The sequence below is a fragment of the Lynx canadensis genome, chromosome C1 (genome assembly GCF_007474595.2).
Source record: "Lynx canadensis isolate LIC74 chromosome C1, mLynCan4.pri.v2, whole genome shotgun sequence".
NCBI classification, from domain to species: domain Eukaryota; kingdom Metazoa; phylum Chordata; class Mammalia; order Carnivora; family Felidae; genus Lynx; species Lynx canadensis.
This window is the reverse complement of record NC_044310.1, coordinates 184,980,221-184,996,605: the sequence shown is the minus strand read 5'-3', so window position 1 is coordinate 184,996,605 and position 16,385 is coordinate 184,980,221. Positions and strand designations below refer to the sequence as shown.

General features: G+C 38.0%; 1 protein-coding gene across 2 annotated transcripts in view; it reads left to right on the top strand.

Annotated features, from left to right (window-relative positions):
* The window catches only part of SATB2 (SATB homeobox 2), a 203,128-nt gene extending 189,382 nt beyond the window's left edge, over window positions 1–13,746 (top strand). For both annotated transcript variants that reach the window (XM_030327422.2, XM_030327421.1), the window contains one exon: window positions 13,213–13,746. In XM_030327422.2, coding sequence (XP_030183282.1) covers window positions 13,213–13,674 — 462 coding nt within the window. In that variant the 3' untranslated portion in view covers window positions 13,675–13,746. The remainder of the gene's footprint in view (window positions 1–13,212) is intronic.
* Window positions 13,747–16,385: the final 2,639 nt, after the last annotated feature.

Below are 16,385 nucleotides of genomic sequence, written 5' to 3'. Positions count from 1 at the left end.
TATTCCTGGCATCTGATGAAGTTGTTTTCATTTGGGCTGCATTTTACTTTACCTGAGACTTAGTTTAAGAATTTTAATGGATTGTTTTTATTTTGAACCCTTTGCACATCTTTTTCTCTTGGTCTTTTGCCATTGATGAGGTATTATGAATTTCCAGGTTGGTTCTTTTAATACCATTATGAATTCTTGGTACTCAGGTCATCCTAACTTTTACCCATTTCAGTTAGTTTCCCTCGTGTCTTTAACCTGACTTAAACTCCTCTTTCATTTGTGCTGGTGCAAAAGCCACTCTCTCTTGATTATACCAATGAAACAAATCATGCATTCATTTAAAAATCAGAACTCCAGAGGTAACTGCCAGCTCTGGTCACATCCATGCTACTCTTATCTCATTGTAACTCAAATATAAGGTCTCTAAAGACACTTTAGTACCTGTACCTTGAATCTGCTCTTTAAGAGATAGACCTTCTCTGTGAATTCTTAAGCTAAGTTTTGTGTTTCGAGAAGACATTGTGAAAAGTAGTGGAGGTGTATGGGAACAGGGAGGAAATGAATGCTCATGAGTGTCAAATGAGATTGGGGTAGATGGGCTGGGAGCTGGTTTCTCCCAGGCAGAAGGACACATAGTTGTGGACTGGACCATCCTAAAGAGTTCGTTCTTCCTGGAACCTCTCATGGATTATATCTGTCACGTTTCCAGAAAGCTTTGGGTCACGTTTGGCCCTAAATGAGCAAATAAACTTATTCAACAGGTGATAATGATGAAGAGAAAGATATCATTACCATTAGGTTCAATATATGGCCACATCTTACCTTTGTTGGATTCTGACAGGAGAGATAATTGTTTTGTATTGGTGTGGTGTCTGTTTGAATGAGAGAGTCATCTGGAGCCTGCTTCATTTACTCTCTGTCAGCTCATCTCCTTATATTGAAGAAGCAGCTCACCCAGCCACCTCTTCAGTGTTTGCAGATTCTGGCCACTCCCAATAGTCATATTAATGACTGCAACACTCTTCCCCACCACTCCCCGCAAACCATACCAGAGTTGTTGGTATAGTTGTTCTCAATTTGTTACCAAAGAGGAAGTGATATAAGCCAAAGGCTGTTTTAAGAACTATGCTTCCTCCATCCCCTAAGTTTATTTTAACAGATTATTGTGTCACAGCGTTTTTATGCTTTTATCTTTGACCAAAGTGTTTATTTTGAGAAACAATTATTAAACTGCATTAAAAACATACACGATGTTCCAATACCATCTTGGTTACAATATTAAAGGAAACGCAGACTAAGGCTGGATGAAATTGAACACATATTTCCATGTCAAACTTCTTACCATTTTGCTTGTTTGTATTGATTTCTCTTGACGTGGTCTTCTTTTATTGAGCACCACTCTTTTTTTTTTTTTTAATTTTTTTCTTATTCCCTCTCTTTTTTTCTTTTAAATCCCTTTCCTATAGCTGTATGTGCTAAGAGCAATTGTAAAAGGAAACCAACTTATATTAAACCTGCCTGGAGTCAAAATGTAATCTAACACCTGTAGTCTGCAATTTGTCATCACTTCATGGATACTTTTTTTTTTTTTTTTTTTAATAACAGATTTCCTGAGTTTGACCTTAGGATACTGTATAATCCAAAAAAAAGCAACAAAACTAAACCATAGTTTTTAATAAGTCTTATAATAGTGTTAGGATGTGAAATTACAACCGTAAGAGTCAACGCAAGTCACATCATTTGAAGTTTGAAATAGTGCTGAGTTGTGTATCTAAAAGAATGTTTTGCCTGTGAAAATGTCTTTGATAAAATCAAGAGACAAATCATAATGCACATGTAATTTCTCTTACACTCATTCTCTAAGACCTTCCTTGGTGTCTTGGCTCAAATAAGGATGTTTTTTAACTGTAGGGTACATTTTGCATTTTATATTAAACACTTTCTTTTCATTAGGAGAAAGACAGGGCTATACTGAGTGTGATTCATATAGTTCAGAGTTTTTAAACTTTTTTGGTCTCAGTATCCCCTCTCACTGTCACTGTTGAGGACTCCAGTAGTAATATATATCTATCAATATTTGCCACGTTAGAAATTAATTCTGAGAAAGTCTAAAATGTTAATTTAAAAATGATTGTAAATAATATATGTACATATGTGTAAACAAGACATTTTAATGAAAAATAACTGTGTATGCAAAACAAAAAATGAGAGGAGTACCATTGTTTATATATATTTTTTGCAAATATTTTAAATGTCTGGCTTAATGGAAAACAACTGGATTCTCATAATTGCTTCTGCATTTAACCTGATGCAATATGTGGCTTTGGTTGGAGTAAAAGAAAGTCAAGCCTCACACAGACAAGTGATTAGAAAAGGGAGGAATATTTTAATTTTTTTTTTAATGTTTATTTATTTTTGAGACAGAGAGAGAGCATGAACAGGGGAGGGGCAGAGAGAGAGGGAGACACAGAATACGAAACGGGCTCCAGGCTCTGAGCTGTCAGCACAGACCCCAACGCGGGGCTCAAACTCACAGACCATGAGATCATGACCTGAGCCAAAGTCGGACGCTTAACCGACTGAGCCACCCAGGCGCCCACCCAGGCGCCCCAAGGGAGGAATATTTTAATAGCCTCTCCAGGTAAATGTGATATTTTTCTTTGGTACTACAGGAAAACTTTGCCAGTGGTAGTGTCCTAAAAGTTTTTAAAAATCAGGGGTGCCTGGGTGGCTCAATCACTTAAGCGTTGGACTCTTGATTGCAGCTCAGGTCGTGATCTCACAGTTTGTGAGATCAAGTCTCGCATCGAGGCTCAGAGTCAGCACTGTCAGCACAGAGCCTGCTTGGGATTCCCTCTCTCCCACTCTCTCAGCCCCTCTCCTGCTCTCGCATGCGAGTGTGCTCTCTCTCTCCTCAAAATAAATAAATGTTAAAAAAAGTTAGTTGCAAAGTGGAATGTAAAGTCATATTGATAAACTTTCAGACTTTATAATTCATTGGTCTGCCTTGCACTTTGAATGGATCTTTTACCTATTCGTGATTTTGTAATGTCATGCATTGGTCATTTGGAAGATAATCTACCAGATGATGCAGACCTTCTAAATGCTGACACATTAGTATGACATATTTTAAAAAATTTGCTAAATTGCCACCAATATCATCTGGAGCGTCTTTAGTGTTGGGAGCTGTTAAGCTTATAGTAGCAGCTACATGTTTTCCAAAATTCTAATTTTCACTTGAAAGGTCAAATTTTATCATTGGCAAAAGTGCTACCAGGTTATTTTCTTTGAAGTGGCAGGATCACTTCATTTTTAAGAAAACGTGTGCCAGATACTCGAGTTTGAATAACCATAGTTTGTCTGTTATTCTTTCAAGTAAAAATGATATTCCATGACAAAGGTGTCTTGATTAGCTCGCATATCACATACTCACACAAGCACTCTTTCTCGCGACAGCCATCTCACTGCAGTTGTCTATAGTTCTCTATGTGTACTTCCCCTTTCCTCACACAAACTCTTAAAAAGGGGTATACTTGGGTTGAGATTTAATATAATCAATAATATATTACTGCATCATCAAGGACATTCTTAAATGAAAGTGGCATTTTTACTGTGTGCATATGGCAGTGAAGACCTACAACCACCAGCACAGTTTGGTGCCATTGACTTCATTTATTTCAACAGGCCAGCGGTTTTCCCACCTTTGCTTTTGTACCATGAGTACAAATTTCAGCATGACCAAAACAAGCAAATACGGTCTTCGTTTTGATGTCCTAGACCTCTTGGTGGGGAATCAGGATTTCCCCAGCGGTCCGTGGATCACATTTTGAGAACCACTGTTAAAGCATGTCTTCCTAAAAGGATCCCAGGCTGTGCATATAGAAGGTGTCACCTTGAACGGATCTATGACTATGAGAGATAATTCCACGTGACAGATGCTTAAAAGGCAACTTCCGTGTGTTAGGTGTCATGTTAAAGAATGAAGAGGTATGTAGAATGTAAGTGAAAGAAGTAAGAAAACTTACCGGTAGACATGCCCATTTGTAACTCTAAATCTTTGGAGTGAAAAGTACAGACAGATCTCTGAATTTGTTGCTAATTTTTATAATAAACATAACTGATAGAAAAATACACAAGGCGGGGCGCCTGGGTGGCGCAGTCGGTTAAGCGTCTGACTTCAGCCAGGTCACGATCTCGTGGTCCGTGAGTTCGAGCCCCGCGTCGGGCTCTGGGCTGATGGCTCGGAGCCTGGAGCCTGTTTCCGATTCTGTGTCTCCCTCTCTCTCTGCCCCTCCCCCGTTCATGCTCTGTCTCTCTCTGTCCCAAAAATAAATAAACGTTGAAAAAAAAAAAATTAAAAAAAAGAAAAGAAAAATACACAAGGCATTATACTACTGATTCTTACATCCCCCTCTCATTGTTTAAGGGTAGTTATTATTTACAGGAATCCTGCTTATGACAAGCACTCTGCTAAGTACTTAGCATGCATCATCTCACTGAATCCTCATGACACTAGAAGGAAGATTTTACAGATTGGGAGGCTCAGAGAAAGTAACTTGCTCAAAATTGTAAGGCTAGTAAGCAGATGTGCTTTTCAGGGTAAGAACTGGATTCACAACCAAAACTTTGTGACTGCCTCCCCCCACCCCCCAAGCTCCTGCTCACAATTTACATATCATGCCATCATTTGGGTTATACGGTGCTTAAATTTTTTTTTTTAGTGAAGGAATGGTAAAAAAAATAATACATATTTTCTCTCAGATACCCACTAGATATTTGTCTATAATGAATAACAGTTTATTTACTTTTTAACATAGTTTTGCTAAAATGGAACAATAACAAGAAAAATAATAACAAGTTATGCAAAATAAGAATAATAACTGGTTTGAAGATAAGAAAGAATATGGAGTTAATCCAGAAGAGCAGAACAAAGACATACTGACCACTTACTGTCTGCCAGACGTATGGTGTGCTGATATGTAGCTCAGAACCTAATAAGTGAGATAGATGTATAATGGTTACATTAATATTTATATTAGTTAGCAGTCATTAATGCTAAGTTCTTCCCACTGAATTTTTGAGAAAATTAATTGTCTTAAATGCTGATTTGGGGGAAAAGGGAATATTAGGAGGTAGAGCTAGGTTGTTGAAACTTGAGATGAATATCTCCATTACATGATATTTTATATATAATCTATTCTTTAAATAGCACCACTCATTCATTTATTTAACAAATTCTACTTGAGTTAGGCACAGGGACTTTTCAGTTGTTCCAACCAATTGTTCTCGTTGCCTGTGAAATATATTTTCTCAGGACTTTTAGTGGAAGCATGTTTTCCTTTTTTGGATCAAATATTTTATATTCTGTTGTCATAGATGAGGCAAATTAGACAAGTAAAAATAATTCTGATATTAACTCAAAATAAATGGAGACAAAAGTCATCTTGTTCGTGTTCTCATCTCCTGTTGTTGAGCATCACCACTTAGGACCTGAAGTTCTGGGTAAGGCTCAGTCCTCTGGGTAAGTCTTGTCATAGAGAGGTGGATGTGTGCATCTGAGAAGCTTCTGTTTTAACCTGTTACCACCCTGGATAAGCCACCCTCTGCAGTCACCTTCCTAATAATTTCTCATTTTCTCTATATAAAAAAGACCACAAAGTCTTGGCTTATTATAAGTAATCCAGTTCACCCCATAATGATACAGTGAATTATATACTTTCCTGAACTTAATCATTCAAGATCTCACTTCCTTCCCTGCAGGCAAAAACCATTATATTTTACACATGGCTCCCAGCTGGTTTTCATTGAGGCCTTCAAAACCTATTTGAACACTGAGAGGTTTAAGAAGAGCTGCTTTATCTTTTCTTGGTAGACTTTTGTCATGGTACCATTTTGTCCTTGTGTTTTCAAACTTTTCAGTTTTGAAGGCAGAGAAACGACATGTGCCCATATTATGGTTGTGCTTTGTCACGGGGCTAGGAAATTTGGGGTTTTATTTTGAAATTGATGTCTCCTTTGAATATATTTACAACTTTTATTCTTCATCACTATCTTTATGTCCATTTATATACATGTATGTCATATTTCAGCCTAAAGAGATTTCAGCAAATAAATAAGAAAGAGTTTATTAGACTTTTAACTTTCTGTTTGTTCATATCCTATCCACAACTTATTCATCAACACATAATTGTTGGAGATAGGAGTATGTATTTAGAAAGCTTTGTAAATTAATACATGCAAACATGATAATATGATAGACATTCCATAAATACTTGATAAATCAACATTTTTTTTTTTTTTTTACTCTTTTAACCCAGGGTGGATTGTCTTCAACATAATTCCTTTTAGACATGATAAGCACCTCTGAAGAAGGTGCCTGAGGAAGGCAGCCATCAGGCAAATGTCAATTAACTATTCTCTTGAAGACAGAAGTACCAATGCATCCTTCTGGTTGTTTTATGATAGTGTTGCTATTTGTGATAGTCTGTTGAAAGTCCAGAAATATATTACAAGCTGAGGTTTTCTTACTTAGTATGTGACTGTATGAACATTTCTCTTTTCTCTAGTAATAGTGGCAGTTTCAAGCTCTACTATATTTCTGGCTAAATCAGATTATGATTGCATTTCATTGTGAGGGCATCCCGGCATCTTGAGGGTAGAATGCAGAGCCTTACGTGCTTTGGCCCTGGCCACCTGACAGTTGTCATTTCTCTCTAGCATAGGGCTTTTCAATACTACTTTCTGTGATGATGGAAATGTCCAATATGGTATTACACAATGCGGTAATCAAGCACGTGAAATGTGGCTAATGTGACTGAGGAACTGAGTCTTATCTTGTTCTGGTTTTAGTTTTAATTAATTAATGAAATGTAAATAGGCACATGTGGCTACTGGCTGCTGTACGAGGTGGTACAGCTCTAACATGCTGCCTTCCTTGACATTCTTCAGACACACTGAGTGTATTCCTCCCTACTGGCCTTTTGCTTGCTGTTGCCTTTGCCTGGAACGTTCTTCTGCATGGCTTGTTCCTCACTTCCTTCAGACCTCTGCTCACATGCTGCGTCTTTAAGGAGACTTCCTTGAGTCACCATATCAAAAATGACTTTTCCTCTCCCCAGTTCTCTTCTTTATGCATTACTTAATTTTTTGCCCATAGAATTTATTACTTCCTGATATTTTACTTCTGTTCTGTCGTCTCAAAGTCTAGAGACTTTGTTCAATAGAAGGCAGGAGAGCACAATGTTTAAGGGCATGGGATTTAAAATCAGACAGATCTGTTTTAGAATATCAGTTCTGCCACTCACACGCTATGTGGCCTCACGCAAATTAGCTATACTTGCTGAACTCTAGTTTTCTTATAAAATGGGGTGAAATACCTACCTGCAGGATTATTGTAAAATAAATAAACTTAACATTTATAGCATTTAGGCCAGTGTTTGGTTCGTGCACTTTATATGAGTTCTACTACTGCTACTCCTGCCACTACCACCACCATTATTATTGCAACCACTTAGACACTTCAGTGCTATGAACACTAATTGTCATATTGAAAAATCCACAAGAGAAACTGTGAACTAAAACCCTTTGGAGAAATTATCAGAAATGAATTCTTGAATAGATTGATTTCAGTTCAGTTGTGACGGAGAAAAATCTAAACTGAAATAGAGCTAGAATGAATGGTAAGGCTTCAGTTTGCAAAGGTCAAGAGTAAAGGGGTGGACGGCTGTCTCTACAGAAGGATGTATTCTGTTATTTAGGAAGATCACATGAAGAGAGATGGTGGATGTTACAAATAGAAACAATCAACTACTGGACCCATTTTGTAAAAGAGGAAAAAGGATAAGACTGGAAAGTTTGTGGACTTGGGCAGTGTTTTGTTTTTTGTTTTTGTTTTTGTTTTTTTTAATATATATATAAATACTGGGAAGATACTCCATTAACCTTAACTTAAAGAAAAATCCCAGGAAACAATAATGTGGTTGTGTGAAGAACTCGTTAGAAAAGAACATAGATCTCTATTCAATTGGCAGGGCATTCTCCATCTTGGTTAAAGTAATTATAAATTTTGTGGTTTAAAAAAAAAAATCATCAGCCAGAAATAGATGCCTGAATTGTCAAATGAGCTGAGGATCAGGACAACTTCTAGGTCCATCAAGCAGGAATCAGTGGCCTGGCCTCACACTCAAGTTACTAAGGGTACTTGGTTGAAACAGGAACCAGAGTTGATTCATCTAGTTAACCAACAAGGAATTTTGAGCATCGCTGAGAAATTCAAACAGAAAAACTAATATTCAGTTAAGTGGAAATTCAGAAACCTATCCTATGAAAAAGAGGCTAGAAGTGTTGACATTACTTACTTGAGATGTAAGAAAATGAATGGGATGCCTGGGTAGCTCAGTCGGTTGAGCAGCTGACTCTTGATTTCAGCTCAGGTCATAATCTCAGGGTTGTGGGATCAAGCCCCATGCCAGGCTCTGCCCTGGGCATGGAGTCTGCTTAAAATTCTCACTCTCTGCCCCTCACCCCCGCTCATGCTCTCTCTCTCTCTAAAATAAATAAAATGGTGAAAAAATATAAGAAAATGAAGAAAAGTTCCTACCCCTGCTGTTTAGATGGGAGGTTTTTAAGAGAGGATTGTATTGATCTCCTTGTCTCAGAAAGACTGTCTTATAAGCATTAGGCTCTACTCTATTTTTGTCTAGAGTACTTAACACCACTGGAAGGAAGCACTGCATGACATTAATTCCTTGATTGTTGGGGCACATGGGTGGCTCAGTGGGTTGATCATCCAACTTTGGCTCAGGTCATGATCTCGCAGTCTGTGAGTTCAAGCCCTGCGTCGGGCTCTGTGCTGACAGCTCAGATCCTGGACCCCGCTTCAGATTCTGTCTCCCTCTCTCTGCCCTTCCCCCATTCATGCTCTCTCTTTCTGTCTCTCTCAAAAATGAATGAGTGTTAAAAAAAAATTCCTTAATTGTCATAATAATAAGCCATTGCAATTGGTTAGTGCAGAAATCTATGCAGGGTTTTTTTTTTTTTTTCTGGTTTTTTTTTTTTTTTTTTCTTTCTAAAAATTGTCTAGAGACAAACAACTTTCTGCTTGGAGTAATTAGAACATTTGGGGGAAATGAAGATAGTTAGGACACAACCTGGAGTATCTTTGTCTCAGGTCTTACACATACTGTGGTTGACAGAGAATTACAGCCAAAGAAAAGGGGCAGTGTGACTGAAAAACTTCATTCAGGCCCTTTTGGTAACTTGTGAGACAGTTTCACTTGAAAGCTTCTCACTTTGTCATTCTCTATTTTGACTGCTCTCTCCTTTTGTGCTTCAAGATGCTAGAAATGTCACTTAATCTTCATGTAAATATTGTCATGCCACCCAATTCATTATAGAATATTGTCTGACCTGAAATAAAACATTTCTCTTTATATATCATTTCTTTTTAAAAAAAAGAATTTAATTTTGTATTTTTATTTTATTTTTGAGAGAGAGAGAGTGAGCAGTGGAGGGGTAGAGAGAAAGAGAGACAGGATCCAAAGTGGCATTGCCACTGTCCCTTGGACACGTGCTTTCTCACACTGACAGCTCCCTATGTGTATAATTTCCAATTTAAAGGGTTTTCCTGAGGTGCTGCATGTTTCCAGGTTATTCTTGATCCAAATAGCACCCTCATGAGGAACTGTGCGCATTGAATAAACTGATCTGTGTAAAGTTCTTAGAACCGCCTGGCACAGAGTAACATTCAGTAAGCGGTAGCTATTCTTGTTCCGCTATTTCATGTGTGGCTTCCCTACATGTGTGCATTAGGACTGCTAGAGTCCGGGAAAGGGGAGGTGAAGCAGGCCTGTGGGCTGGACTCAGGAGAAGAACAAACCCTATCATGCAGAAAGATTATAGTAACTTCAAAGTATAGTTTTGGAAAATCTCTTTAAATCTAACCAGTGCAAAATGGAAAACCCCTAAAGAACCAATCTAATTATTTAACTAAATGGAACCATTATGCTGACTTTTACTACAGAAGGCAAGCATAATTTAGAAAATGGGGCATTTTAATTCTCTTTTGTTTTCCAATTAACACAATTGCTCTAATAGGGGGCACTCGTGCTTGAGTATATGTAGGTTCTTTGAGTACATATTTCATATATAATTTCAGTGTCTATCTTTCTCTTTCTCACCAAAACCCCCAAAATCCTCACCTGTTGACATAGTGGTTCATTTATGACAATGGCCGGGCGGCCCAGATTATGACCTCAGAGCGAATATCTTCTGCCATCAAAGTGCCATGAACAGGCCCACAGCACAGCTCTACGTTCCCTTCCGGCTATAATTAGGATGTTGAAGTAACAGAGCTCTCATGTTTTTGCTGATGCCAGCTTACCACAGCAGACCACATGAGTTTACTCTTAGTTGAAAGTAGTAAAGAAAATGCCAAGAACATTCATTTTAATTGGCCAACATTATATGGACCTTTAGTGCCACTGTTTTATGGTCCTGTATTTTAGATTTCTTTCTGCCACCAGCCGTCAGCTTATTATGATGGATATTCTTATTTCCTTTTGATTATCCTTTTGATTATTATCTTGATTGTTACGTGATTACTAATTATTATTTGAAAAGTTTCATCCTCTTCTGCTTGTTGTTACCTTACTCAGGTAACAATTTCATGGGTCCTGATATTTATTAAATTCCATATAAAAGGCTGACATTGTCACATTGGTAAGAAGTTATTTTTTTCATCAGGTAGTCTCTGAGACTGAAATAGATGGCAGACATTTTTTCCCTTAAATTCTTGCTTTGCTATTGATATTTCATAGCCCAAGAAGAAGAGAATGGGTCATATGAGGAGTGTGTGGTGGTCGTAGGAGTGGTGTTGGGGGTGGTGGTACCACCGATTCTTTAATGTCACCAGACATGTGTCCTTGTGTACTGATTGGATTGATTTCCCCCTGAATTCTGGAAAATGTTTAATTTGTTGCTTTAACATGAAAGAGACTGCATAAAATATGAGAGAATAGTAAAAGAGAAACGTGTGTGTTTTAAAATGGGAACTCACTATCCGTAAAGGCTTTGGGAGGACCCAGAAAGTTAGGCACTGATCCGAGTATAGGAAATGTGGTCTTTGTCTTTGGAGTTGACATAATGCTTTTTAGTGGGGACTATCACAGTAGCCTTTTAATTCTATAATATTGTTGCTGATGTTATAATGTCTGAGCAGTGGCTAGGCTCCTGTCCAGGATCCAGTGATCCTCTCCCCTGTCCAAGGAGCCCATCTCACATGGGCCTATGATGGCAGCAGGAGCAAGTCGTTGGGACAGTCTCCTCTGCATAGCTTTCTTTCTTCGGTCAGATTGAAGTTCATTAAGTTAATATTAAAATGGGAAATTATGTCATGCAGAAAGATGATGTTGAAGATCAAGAATAAGCTTGCCTAACTAGTGTCAAATGGCAAAACTAAAATGATTTAATAACGAGTTTGGTGTCCTTTATTCAAGGAAAACAATCCACGGGTTGGGGGAGTACGGTGCCTCACAAACAGCAGAACACTCTTCCTGAGGCATTCGGGCAAGATCAGCTTATATAGATCATTAGAAGTGGCAATACGAACAGAGTGTGATTGTCTGGGGTTGCATATCTGACTTTATTTAGAAAGATCAAAGAACAAGAAAATAAATATAGAGTATTGGGTTTGGGGATTGGCCCACTGTACCGTGTACTGTGCTTCTGGTCAAGTGGAGCATTTACGGGAACTGGGAAGTTCAGTCGGCTGATATGGCATCACAGGCAAGAGCATCTCTATCCGGAGGCTAGAAATTTATTTAAACATTAGAGTTTTTTGTTTTTATTTTATTTGTGTGTGTGTGTGTATGTGTGTGTTTATTTTTGAGAAAGAGACAGAGTGTGAGTGGGGGGGAGGGGCAAAGAGAGAGGGAGACACAGAATCCAAAGCAGGCTCCTGGCTCCAGGCTGTCAGCACAGAGCCTGACGGGAGCCTTTAACTCAGGAGCCCTGAGATCATGACCTGAGCCTAAGTCAGAGGCTAACCTGACTAAGCCACCCAGCCATCCCTTTGTTTTTTTTTAAATGAGTGGGAGATATGTAGAGATAAAGGAGAAATTTAAATTAATTACAACAACTAGAAAACCTTAACGTTAAGGATTAAAAAAACAAAATAGGGAGTGTGTGCAAACAGAATTTTAATAGTTTATAAAGTGATATTAAGAAGGCCCATCTATGAGAGTATAAAAGTCATTTAAAATTCTTAATTTAAGAAAAAGGTTGTATCTTTAAATTAATTTGGACGTTTTTATATTTTAAAAAAATGTTTTTAAAAAAATTAATGTTTAAGGGTCAATATCAGGGCTAAAAGAAAATAAACACAAGTTCTTTCTAATTTTACGAAGTATTGATTTTTCTGGCCAAAATGTCAACTATTCCTCTGTTATACTCTTGAGTAATCATGAGGCTGATGGTAATAATTGCTATCATTTATTGAATGTTTGCCCTGAGCTTGATGTGGACAGACTGTAGCCCATGGCCAAATCTGATCTGCCACCTGTTTTTGTAAATAAAGTTTTATTGGAACACAGCCATGCTAATTTGCTTGTATATTACTTATGGCTGCTTTCACACTACAAAGATAGAGTTGAGTCATTGCAACAGAGACTGTAAGGCCCTATAAAGTCTACAGTATTTACTATCTGGCCCTTTACTGAAAAAGTTTGTCAACCTCTGATTTAAGGTAAGCACTATTCTTTACATCCGTTTTGTTATTTAATTCTTACAACATCCCTAGGAAGTCAGTGTCCTACCCTTCTTTTATAGGTAATGAAATTGAGGCTTAAAGAGGTTATTCTCTTATACAGGGATATCCAACTAAGCGAAAGAGTCTGGACTTGAACCCATGAGGTCTGATTGGAGAGCCAGTACTTCTCACGGAGTCCAACTGCTTTGCCATTAGGCTTTAGAGAGGTGGCCTATCATGCTGGTTAACAGCAGGGAAGGCTCTGGAGCCAGATTGTTTGAAAGCAAATGACCTTGGGCAATAAATAACTTAACTTCTTTGCGCCTCAGAATATACACGTTAAAGACCTGAATTTCCAAATGACTACGTGACTCCAAAGGTAGATAGCACAATTTCAGAGGAATGATGGCTTTTGAAAGGTAAAATCCTGCGTCAAATGTTAATATATATATATATTTTTTAATTTTAATTATCAGGTCCTTCATAGACAGCAGTCTCAGCCAGCCAAGGAGAGTTCCCCTCCCAGAGAAGAAGCTCCACCCCCACCTCCTCCGACTGAAGACAGTTGTGCCAAAAAGCCCCGGTCTCGCACAAAGATCTCTCTGGAAGCCCTGGGGATCCTCCAAAGCTTTATTCATGATGTGGGCCTGTACCCTGATCAGGAAGCTATCCACACGCTTTCTGCTCAGCTGGATCTCCCCAAACACACCATCATCAAGTTCTTCCAGAACCAGCGGTATCATGTGAAGCATCATGGGAAGCTCAAGGAACACCTGGGCTCCGCGGTGGACGTGGCTGAGTATAAGGACGAGGAGCTGCTGACAGAGTCCGAGGAGAACGACAGTGAGGAAGGCTCTGAGGAGATGTACAAAGTAGAGGCCGAGGAGGAAAATGCTGAAAAGAGCAAGGCCGCGCCTGCTGAAATCGACCAGAGATAATGTGAACTCCTACCAGGCAAAGCAATACATCGGTCCAAGGATTTTCTGTTTTAATTTCTTTAAAAACTTTTTTTTTTTTGCTTTATTTTATTTTATTTTTGTCTGTTTTGTTTTTCTTACCTTTTTTGACATTTTTTTGTTGCACAGGATACACCTATAGACTGAATAAGTTCAGTATTCCCGAATCAGACATCGCCTTGGCAAAGACACTAAAGTGTTACACTTTTACAATTGACTGGATCATAGTAATTATAATCACAGGAAACTCTGCCTTCATTATCCTTGCACTTACGGAAGAGACATCAGGCAAGTTCCAGGACGAAAAGACCTACGAAACAAATGAAGGAAGCTACAAGTGTGTGTGTATATGTATATGTATATATCTATATATTTACATATATATATTAAATTGCATGGGACAGAGAACTTTACAATCTGAAAGAATAGACTGTGAAATGAGTTCTTAAAGAAGAGACTTGTTTATGTATTAAAAAAAAAACCACTTCACAGTGAGTCGCTTTGGCTTTTTGATAAACTGCGGCCTGCTCTCAGGGTGGGGTGACTATTTTTGAATTCCTATTTATTTTCTGTGTTTGTCCCTGATTTTTTTTTTTTTTTTAATTCTATGGCTTCCTATCTGGCAGCTTGATGGGTAATTTTTGAGGTATGTATTTAAACAAAATAAATCAACACTGCCAAAAAGAAAGAAGAAAGGAAAGTGGAAAAAAAAATCAGGGCACCTTAAAATGATACAAGTCAAATTGCTCTTAAGACACAATGCACACTTAAAATGACTCGACGTGTTCCGTTATTCAACTTGTCATTACTGTAGTGAACAGATGCATTTCTGTGGAATTCCAAATGAATAAAACTGAAATTCAGTACAGAGAAAACTTGTCTTGATAAAATGACGTTTTGACGTTGGACGTATGGAATTCATAGTATGAGCCACATTTTATTGTGAAACTTATTTACCTGTTCGTGGCTTCAGATCTTAAAATGAATAAGCCTGCTCATTTAAAAGTTGTTTGTTGTTGCTGTTTTCTCTTTTTCTTTTTTCTCCTTTTTTTTTTTTAATAGAAAATAGTTCAATGTAATGTTAAGTTAGAAAAGAAGTTGCCGCCCAGTTAAAGGGGTTCCCTCTCAAATAAACCTCCATCCTTCCATCTCCCAAAAGATGTTTCCTATTTCTGTTTCACTTTGGGCTTCCTCTTCTTCGTCCACATTCCATCCACCTGACCAAACTTCTAGAGTCCCTGATCTCACATGCCTCATCCCTTCCCTGGTATGGCAGCCCTAATAAGAACCTTTCTTTGAATCATTGTGCAGCTCCAGGCAATAGAGTAAGCGAAGCGATTTCGGTGGAATCACCTACTCATCGTAAACGGAAACATTTTCTCAGTTACCGACATAGCAATTACCTTACGTAAAGCAGAACTAATGCCGACTGGCTGTTTAGTGGAATGAGCATTAAAGCTGCAACCTACTATAGCTCTCCAAACCTCCTGTAGCTTCCTGTCAGAAGCACCAGTAGCATTTCTTCCCACTTGTACTTAGAGTAATTGCAAGAGGTGACCTCACCTGCAGGACTGGCCTTGCAAACCTAACCCATGCTTCACCTTGGCCGCCAGACAGTCCCACACGGTTGGATTTTTTTGGAGTTCTGCTCTCATGCAACCTTGTCAAAGACCTCATGCAATATCACTTTGAAAGTTATTTTCTGTTTACTACACAGACATTGTAATATAACTGTTAATACTATTTATATATTTGAAAGGTATAAAAGGTAGGAGTTAAAAAAAAAACAAAACCTCTATGTGTAGATATTAACTCAGAACTTACAATATACAGGGAGAAGACATGTTGCAATACAAGCTAATTCTAGCTGCTCAGTAACCTCTGGAGTTTTTAAAGGGACATTTTCCTGTACTTTTTCAAATAACGATGTTGAAAAAATTATCTTGACACGAGCGTCACATACCTTTGCAAAAGGATGGTTGTTTGCAGTTAAGCCCCGGGCCCATCCTTCTGCTGCCGTAGTATGCTGCAGCTTTAATCCGAAAGTCCACGCTTGCTGCTTCCTGATCTCCGAGTTACTCTTTCCAAATTGTCTTCTTACACTGTTGCTGAAGGTCACTCTGTACATGTAATGGAAACTGATGTTGCCAAGCTCTTACAAGGTGGTTCATCTATCGATGGCATCCGCATTTGGTATCTTTTACACTTCAACCAAAAATTTGTTAGGTATTTTTCAATGCTAAGTCTTGCCTTTTATTTTTTAATTTCACTGCCAAGTTTGCAGTGATTCTAAGTGAATCTGTGGGCATTTTAGCCTGTGGTCTTGCCAGATCTTTGCGAATTACAATGCATATATGTCTATTTATTCAATATCTGTCATATAATATCTATTTGGAAGAAGAAACTTTCTCTTGTAGTGCCTCTTGACAAAGCACAATTTCCCGCCTTTTTTTTTTTTTTTTTTTTTGTGAAATGAAAAAACAAATTGTGTTTTATTGCGGTATCAACAATGTGAATAAGGATTAACATATTGTAAATGTTCTTTTTTCCATGTAAATCAACTATCTTTGTTATCACTAAGTGATAATTAATTTTTAACTTATGTGCATTGTTAGGCTGTTAGAATTTTTTGGTTGTTAAAATAAAACGCATTCAATAAATATGACTTCGTTTGTCAAGTATTTTACTGGGCA